Source organism: Bidens hawaiensis, unplaced genomic scaffold (assembly GCF_021521415.1).
Source record: "Bidens hawaiensis isolate Kalapana, Puna unplaced genomic scaffold, B.hawaiensis_p1.1 tig00049053_1, whole genome shotgun sequence".
In the NCBI taxonomy this organism is placed as follows: domain Eukaryota; kingdom Viridiplantae; phylum Streptophyta; class Magnoliopsida; order Asterales; family Asteraceae; genus Bidens; species Bidens hawaiensis.
This window is the reverse complement of record NW_027498776.1, coordinates 13520-22719: the sequence shown is the minus strand read 5'-3', so window position 1 is coordinate 22719 and position 9200 is coordinate 13520. Positions and strand designations below refer to the sequence as shown.

The following is a 9200-nucleotide window of genomic DNA, read 5'->3' as shown; positions in this document are numbered from 1 at the left end:
AAGTGCAAGTAAACTATTAATCTCACAAGAAATGAGTTTTCCGTCAATGGTGAATTATAGCAATTCATGGATTTATGTTTAGAACAAGTTAATTGTCTAATCATGATTTAAATATTGTAACAAAATACATTATCTAAACTGTTGATGTGTTAAATTTAGTTTTTGAGCTTGTTTATGACCATCGACGAAGTCGAAATGTATAAGAATTTAATGCTAAGGCTGGAGTCTTAATATCACCGCATTATCTTTGTATCATAAAGAACTCGTGCAAATTTGATATCAGGCCATTGTAATTTTACAATATCAACTTTTATTTTTCGTGACGTCTGTTAAAATTTCCTTTTGCATACCTTCGATTATATGAACTTTATAATGGCTCGTATTTACTTTATATCACGATTATGTAGACGATAGGTAGAGATTTATATCACTTGATTCAAATAACCCGATTTCTCGGGTTGCGTAGGGAGATGTGACTCTGAATTAATATTTTGACATCGGTCTACTAGAATGAGATCAGTACCGCACAAGAAAACGCCCATACCAAATACCGTACCAATTTTCGGTTTGGTTAAATACCGGTAACAATTAAAATTAGGGAAAACATGAAAACAAGGGTGTTAAATATAAATATGAATAATAACGTGGGTATTGATTGAATGCAAACAGAAGCAAGGCAGGGATAAATAAATAAATAAAAGTCAAAAGAACCCTAACAATAACCCGAGAGAGATTAGATTCTCAAAACAAAACTCACCGAAGAATCTTTATTGCTTGTTCAGATAATCAATCAATCAATCGGACGAAGACAGACACACGGTTAGCCTTTTCTTAACAATAATATGTATTTGCTTAATTTTGCAATTTGATTACTAATTTTGTTACTTATTGGATCGTAATTCAACTGATTACCGTAAGTTTAAACACTTTTCTAATCTTGTACTTTGACCTAATTTTAACTACAACCTGAAATTGATTACTACACTTTCATATCTAACAACTAACAAGCTGAAACTGTAGTCTTTCAATTTATTAATGTTAGGTTTTCTCTGGAAAATTATGCACTTTTTCCAAACAAATTACATATCAAACAAGATTAATTAAATTAAAGTCGGCATTATATTCCTCATTAAATTTCAATCATTATTACGAAAATTGCAATAAGTTTTATGGCATTTTGTTAGGTTGCGTTTACGGATGAGCAAATGGTACCGGTGAGTTTTTAAAAAAATCGGGATCAGGAATTTCGGTACTGTTATTTACCAAATTATTGCCTGCGGTACCGGTACCAAGTTTTTGGGAATTTCGGTATGGTACCGAGCTCATCCCTAGCTGTTTTTGTTTTTTATAAGAGAATACTAGGTCCAAAATAAAGTTTTTTTTTTTTCATATTTTTATGGTTAAATTAATTTCAAGGGTGAAATGTAGCTCTTTTGTAATAGAGGGGATATCTCATATTCTTATCTACAAACTTTTTAAAAAATTGATGTGTCTTGTTTAATTAAGTGGGATCTTTCTTTTCGGTTTACCAGAGAATGGAAGCAAAGGTGTGGAAGTTTTTGTTGGCGGTTTGGCCCGTTCTCTGACTGAAGACAAGGTTCATAAGGTCAGCCCATCTTTTTATGTATATTAAAATAACATCTTGCTGTGTTCTTTATATGTAAATATGCAATCAAAATCGAACAACTTTGTCAAACTCTCAACCTCTGTTTATGTCTCTTTTAGGTGTTTTCTGCTTGCGAAGAAATCGTTGACATTCGCTTGATGAAGGATCCAAGTGGCAACCTAAAGGTGTTATGTTTTCCAGTAGTCTGCTTATAATTATATTATCTCTTTTTAAAGCTTACATATCTGTTTATGTGCAAATTGCATAGGGGTTTGGCTTTATACGTTTTGCAACAAAAGATGCTGCTGACAAGGCTCTGAAGGAGTTACATGATTCTATGGTAAAGAATAATTCTAACCAAATTTACGGTTAACTGGTAAAATCAAATTGTTTTTTGGCTTGTATGTTTCAGCTTGACGGGAAAAAGATTGGTGTTCTTCCATCAGCTGGAAATGATACACTTTTTATCGGAAATCTTAACAAAGGTTTGTTTTAATCTCTTCATAATACTTTTAACATAATGACTAAAGTCTTTTACTCCCATCTATCTTACTTATTTTGTTTGTTTAGGGTGGAGCGCTGATGATTTTAGTAAGATTGTCCACCAGGTAAATTATGTTTTCATTTTCATTTTTTTTGTTATATACTAAACTTATTCTAATCAAAACACCATGTCATCAACTGTTTTGGTGGTTATAGGTTTTTCCAGATGTTGTTTCCGTTGATCTTGCACAGCCCCCAAGTGGTAGTGACACTGCTAGAAAAAAGATCAAGAACCGTGGTTTTGGTTTTGTGAAGTTTTCATCCCATTCCGTAAGTCCTCTGTTTACTCATCCTATCATCTTGTTGACCTGTCAAAATTCAGTTTAGACCAGATCATGTGGTATAATATAACGGTATTATACTTTTACTATCAGGCTGCAGCACGTGCATTAAAGGCTGGTGCCAAGCCAGGTTTTGTTCTTGGTGGTACTCTGCATCCATCTATAAAGTGGGCTGAGGAGAATGCTGGAGTTGATTCAGATGAACTTGCTAAGGTGTTTACTTATTTCAGTAATTTAACATGCATGATTGTATGATGATATTTGAATTTGTCATACCATATTACCATTTATGATTTCATTTTTGAGTTTCAGATAACAATAGCATTTGTCCGAAACCTACCCTTCGGTGCTGATGAAACCTACTTGAAGTTACTCTTCGACCCCTTTGGGAAGGTTAGAGCCACTTTAGTTTATGTTTTGTTTATAATTTAACTATTTAAGGTACATAAGTTGTACATTTTAATGGTTTGGTTGATTGTGTTTCAGGTAGAAAAAGTGGTGGTACACAACAAGGGCACTTCTACAGTTGGATTTATTCATTTTGCTCAAAGATCAGTAAGTGGCAAAGCTTAAGTTAGCATGCACTTTTAACATTTTTTTATGTTTTTGTAATGACTAATTTTAAACTTTGTTTTCATAAATAGCATCTTGATAATGCGATAAGGGGGCTAAATGGCAAAAGCGTCCCAGGTCCAAAGGGCGGTCCATCATTTAAGATGCTGGTACTGTACGCAACTCTAGGTTATTCATTAGTTATTTTCTAGAAAAATAAACAAGTATGAGACTTGATTATTCAATCTTGTGCATACTATAATAATAGGTTGAAGTTGCAAGGCCCATGGACAAGAAAAGGAAAAGGGTTTATGAAGATTCCCAAGTCACTCAGCCCCGTGAGATTTTAAATAACTACAAACCTCAAAATTATGAGTCAGTCTTCAGTTCTTTCAATGGCTACCGCGAAGACATAATTCAAAAGGTTTATTAGATCGATATCAAAGTATAAGTATCCTTTCTTGAAAAATAATCTGGTTATTTCTGCTTAATTTTAGGAACCTGCAGTTGCTGATCCTCATGAAGCTGCGGTTCTTTTGCTACCAGTGGCTGTCAGAGATCGGTTGCTTCGAATTTTGCGACTTGGTACTGCTACTCGATATGATGTATGTTATCCTCTGATATACTTTATCTTGATGCTTTTAGTGAAGTTGACATTAGGACTTTTGATATTTATATATATGTTCTTTTGCAGATTGAAGTTGAATCTCTTAATAATCTAGCGGAGGTACCTGAATCTACAGCCATATTAGTTCTTGATCAGGTTTAACTACTATTGAATATTAAGATCGCTGTTGTACACAAGTAATATTTTTTAGCTCATACATTAATTATGCTAATATCTTTCTCTACAGTTCATGTTATTAGGAGCAGATGAACATGACAAACGAGCATATCTTGCTTCACTAATTTCAAAGGTATGTATTAAGTTTTAGTTTTAGGCAGAATTTCACACACACACACACACACACGCTATCTTAAAGCTTTGATATTTTATGTGTATTCTTTTGACTATCATATATGCCCTTTAAAAACCCTGAAACACTTGTATTTTCTCACTCCAGCATCAATTCCCTTAAGTATATTTCTACACCAATAAATTCCCATTTTACCCTCATAGTAAATGAGGTACACTAAATTTTATAGAAGCATAATATGTATAGAAGCCCAAAGCAACCAAAATTGATTAGACTAATCTAACCGCCCTTCTGCATGGTGAAAAAGCAACAAAATGAGAACCAGTTACATGATTGCAAAGTAAAACTCTCAATTTAACGTTTCAAAAACATCAAAGCTCTCATATTGAGATGATTTATTCTCTTGTAATAATAGCTACCCAAATATGAGAAATTAAAACAATAATGCCACTGCATCATTATTCTACCTACCCAACTGAACTATCACTAACCAATTTTTGGAACAACAATTTATTACTAAAACAAGTGTACATCAATTACAAAACTACCCCTATTCACTTTCTGCAAGATGCAGAAAAACAGCAAAAAAGAAAAAAAAACGCGAAGGGGCAGAAGAGCCTTATCTAGTTTTACCAAAATCATTAACAGCCCACAAACCTAAAAAGTATCATCTTCAATGCGAACACACGGAGAAAACTCTTTTTGGCACTTTGTTTGTTTGTTGGGGAGGGGTAAATTGGTTGTACAATTTGTTAATTGATAATTATGTAAAAATGAAATATTTTTTTGGCGCTCTGTTTGTTTTTGGTATTTTGAAAGCACGAAAACGATACTAAAAACTTTGGAAGGACAAATACAAAACTAAAGTTTTCGGAGGTTATATGTGCAATTCTTCCTTGGTTTTATGGATCTAATTTCAAGAGTTCCAACACAAGTAATCTTCATTTCGCATACAGTACCTGTTGGGTTATGAAGGCCTTTGGGCCGGTTTTATTAGGAGGCCCAGTTTTGGTTCCTAATTATGTTTAACCCTAATATTGTTTATTATATATCCCATCATGTAATTGTAATCTTTGTTCTGAGCTAATAAGAAAACCTAGTTGCAGCCCGTGGACGTAGGTCCCCTCGCGGGGACCGAACCACGTTAAATTCTTGTGTCGTTTATATTTTCGTTTATGCGTGTTTATCGTTGTGCATGTGTGTGCTGTTTCGCTTCCGCGCGCCGCTTTGTTCCTAACAAGTGGTATCAGAGCCTTGGCTCGTTGAACACACAGGTTGTTGCACTGGTTACGATTTCACATATTAGTTTTGGATTCCGTACGATTTCTGTTTTGTCGAAATAGAGTTTCGGTTTTGGTTTTGGCTGTCGTGTTCGAATCTGAGAAAGTCGTGGGTATCCCTTGATTTCGACTGTGATTTTCTGGTTCGTGAAATAAAGGTTGCAGGTGTGACTGTTGCGAGGTGGCCGGCTCATCAGTTTTCCGGCGATTCGGCGAAGGAGGAGCAACCGGAGTTGACCAGGTTATGTTAGCCGGATAATGCTTTAAGGTCGCTGAACAGAATCGTGTTAACGATCGCCGGTGACGGAGGCTATTGGGCTGTTTGCCGAATGCCGAGCCACCGTGGTTCGACGGCAAGTGTGTTAACCAGATATGTGTAACAGAAGTTGCAAGTGCAGGTATCAATATTTTAAACCCTAGGTGGGCCATAGATTATTTTGTTCTTTTGCTGGACCATGTTTGAAAAACAAAAAGGAGCTAGTGGAGTTTTTTTTGTTTCACTGTTTGTGCCAAAAAGAACATCAGGACATACAACTTTTGGTTTGTGTTCTTTTTTATGGTTTTTGGGTTTTGGTAGTATTTCAAGTTTGGGTTTTGGCATTATTGTCAACCATTATTATTTTAACCCGGTTTTGTGAAGACCATTTAGGTTCGGGTTCAGATTTGTTTGCAAGAGATTAGTCTGAGGTAACTTTATATAGTTTATTTACAGTTAGTTGATTTATCGGTTATTGCAAGAGCAAATCGGTTTATTTGGCAGTCATCTGTTGAACAATCGTCAAGTTTAGGCCCGTGCCCTTGTTGTGTCTGTTCACTGTTTTTCGATTTGTTCTCGTTTGTTATTGTTATAACTGAAGACGAGGTGGTTATGATCGGAATGTTGACGGTTATGGATTTTGGTTGATTGGTTTGTCATGTGAACTTGGATATAGTACTAGTGATGGATAAACTTGGAGAAAATGGAACCAGCGGGTGTGCTGGTGACGGCATAAGTGAAAAAAAAAATGAGGTTAGTGGCAAGTCATGTAAACTATTGCTCGTTTGGATGATCTTTCGGTTAGGGTTTGAGTTAACTGATCGTGTGTACGGTCATAGAACCCTTGGTACCGCTTGATTTCATGAAAGTTCTACTGTTGTTATAGCTGTTTGCCTGTTAGCTGGTTCGAAACTGTGATTATTACTTCTTGTTCGTTTGGAATTGTGAAGTTATATCTTGTTTGGTGGTGATCAGTGGTACACCATTTGAGAGGTTCATAATCTCGTGTTGGGTAAAGTTATTTGCCGGGATAGTACGAGTGGGGTTCATCTCATGGAGTGTTGGTGTGGCATGGGTTGGGATAACAGGGACAGTGGGAGCTGGGCATAGTCGACTTGGTAGGTTGCGTAGAGGTGAGACATTTTAAGGGTCGATGTCGAAAGGTTTGGAATTCTGCTTTTGAGAATGTATCTGGGGTTGATGCATTGGGACTCAGTGAAGGCGGGTGACGACTCTTGGGTTCAAGATTATGGTATGCTTTATTTGTTACTCACTTCAATGAAGCATTGTTGAATCTTTTAATTAAAGACTTTTGGAAGATACGAGTTTTTTTTGTATCGTCGGAAGAAGTGAACCAACTTCCGAGTTATAAGGTCTTGGCTCGCTGAATCGGGTAGAGTTAAGGGGTTTCAGTTTGCAGACATGAAGCCTGGAGCCATAGTGATGTTAGTTTGAGCGTATTCGGAGGAGGTCTGAACATGTTCGGGGTTTTGGTAACAGTGGGAGCACGCAGGTGTGTTCTAGGTTTGTTTCCAAAGGGACGTTGGGTTCGGAGGACCAGGAATCCGAATGTGAAAATCTCTCCTGGTATAGTCTGCTGATTTGGAGAGTGTTTATCCTCTGAAAGTCTTTGAAGCCGGTTGTGTGAGTAAGTGAGGGTCGGTTAAGATTGAGGATGAGTCATTGGCGAGTTTTGTCATGGCTGGGTCTGGGATGACCGGATTGGAGTTCTCGGGAGCTTCAATAGGCCTTTCAGGTAACTGATGAGAAGGGCGGATGCAACCAGGGTGTGGATTGGTAGAAATCTTAGTTTGTTCCTAGAGAACTGGAGGCTTGGAGAACTTCTTTTGTTGAAGTTTTAGCTAGTTCTTGGAACTGGAGGCTTGGTAGATTTCTATTACTGAAGATTACTAGAGTTACTGGATGAATGAGATTGTTATATTTACTTGGATGGCAGGCTGGAATTTATCGCAAGGCCTTCAAGTGGGAGATTGTTGGGTTATGAAGGCCTTTGGGCCGGTTTTATTAGGAGGCCCAGTTTTGGTTCCTAATTATGTTTAACCCTAATATTGTTTATTATATATATCCCATCATGTAATTGTAATCTTTGTTCTGAGCTAATAAGAAAACCTAGTTGCAGCCCGTGGACGTAGGTCCCCTCGCGGGGACCGAACCACGTTAAATTCTTGTGTCGTTTATATTTTCGTTTATGCGTGTTTATCGTTGTGCATGTGTGTGCTGTTTCGCTTCCGCGCGCCGCTTTGTTCCTAACAGTACCAGGTGAGCAAACTTGGATTGAATCAACCACCTTTAAATTTGTCAAGATTAAGGGACACTAATGTCAGGGAACCAGTGGGCCTGGGCCTCCGGGCCCATCTTTCAGCTGTAGATTCTCTTGCCTTGCATGTTGACCCAAGTGTGCCTAGGTTTGTTTCTTGTATTTGAAGCAAATTGGTTTATAAGAGCAATTTCATAAACATGATAAGCTTAATAAACTCTAATTCAACTATAAATCAAGCATGATCAAATAATATTCCTACCAATACTTGTAAAATCTCCTGTAATTAATGAAATATCATAATTCCGAAACAACAGTTTTGTAACACCTTTTATAACAGAAGTATTTGATTACTATCCAAATATCTAAATTTGCACCTTAATATGGATAGCATGTATACTTGTGAACCAAAATTCCGAAGCAAATGCTACCTATAACTTATAAAGATTACAAATTACAAAAATATAAGTTTGATCAAAACTTTACCCCAAAGGAAAATGCGCAAGTTTATGCTAGAACATATTTTAAATAAATTTCTTTTTTATTTGAGAATTGAGATAATTATGATTATAGAAAATAAAATATTATCATATGAACAAGCCAAAATAAAATCGTAATCTTGGTTAAGTTATTTTCAGCAGACTTAAAATTACTGTTTTCATTTATTGAATTGCGTATAATGCAGGTCGGATGGTTACGCATCTCGTTATTCTTCATTATATTCTGATTATCGTCTGCCAAGTCATGAATTACCCGGTTCTTCTACCGCTAATTACAGTCGGTATTTACTTAATTCAAATATTCCACCAGCTCATGGAAACATGGAGGAAATGAGTCCTAACCCATCACACCAAATCCCGGGTTCGTCTTCAATATCTTATACAGAAGACCCGTACCGTATACCAGCTTATGCAAAAGGTGGTGTTTGTGATGTCCCAGCTACTCGTCCCCAAATGAGGTTTGACCCGTATACTGGTGAACCGTACAAGTTTGACCCATTTACCGGCGAACCCATTGTTCCAGAAGCCCCTTATGAGAACGCGTACCGACTATGAAGGAATTCTTTGTAAGATCAATAAAGGTTTTAGGTAACGCAGTTTATGTTGATATTAAGCGACGTTTGTTTGTTTGTTAGTCCCAGAATTGTGCAATGTACATTACTGGAGTTGTTTTCAGTTTACTTGTTTTAACTTATTCTAGCTTTCCAGTTTTATTCAGGTGACTTAAGTTCAATTTTACTTGCAAACACTTTCAGTAACGATTCACTTTTCCAGTTTGTGTTTTTAGCTTAATTTGTTTGTTTTCAATTCTCAGCAACAATAGGTAACTAAGTTACTAATTTATACTTGTCCTTGTTATAAGTTTAGATGGTGGACTGAGGTCTATTCAGCTCGATGTGGCAAAGGGCAAAGAGGGACACAACAACGAATGGTTGAACTAAGGTCTTATTCTATTTACGATTCACTCAATTATATCATTAAGCTCTA

At 36.5% G+C, this 9200-nt stretch overlaps 1 protein-coding gene across 1 annotated transcript; it reads left to right on the top strand.

The window, feature by feature from the left end:
- The first annotated feature begins 886 nt into the window (after window positions 1–886).
- Window positions 887–8951, top strand: LOC143597794 (uncharacterized). Its single transcript, XM_077076191.1, has 17 exons — window positions 887–913; window positions 1533–1606; window positions 1726–1791; window positions 1875–1946; window positions 2019–2091; window positions 2177–2214; window positions 2306–2419; window positions 2524–2643; window positions 2743–2823; window positions 2917–2985; window positions 3075–3152; window positions 3251–3406; window positions 3480–3587; window positions 3677–3745; window positions 3837–3899; window positions 7710–7861; window positions 8399–8951. The coding sequence occupies exons 3-17, from the start codon at window positions 1765–1767 to the stop codon at window positions 8766–8768; spliced, it is 1590 nt and encodes a 529-aa protein (XP_076932306.1). The 5' UTR covers window positions 887–913; window positions 1533–1606; window positions 1726–1764; the 3' UTR covers window positions 8769–8951.
- The last annotated feature ends 249 nt before the right edge of the window (window positions 8952–9200 follow it).

Excerpts from the sequence above, each read along its gene's own strand:
- LOC143597794 (XM_077076191.1), top strand. The coding sequence starts at position 1,765 with ATGAAGGATCCAAGTGGCAACCTAAAG. Across the intron at positions 3,407-3,479 it reads GCGAAGACATAATTCAAAAG|GAACCTGCAGTTGCTGATCC; the intron begins GTTTATTAGATC and ends GCTTAATTTTAG. Across the intron at positions 3,588-3,676 it reads GTACTGCTACTCGATATGAT|ATTGAAGTTGAATCTCTTAA; the intron begins GTATGTTATCCT and ends GTTCTTTTGCAG.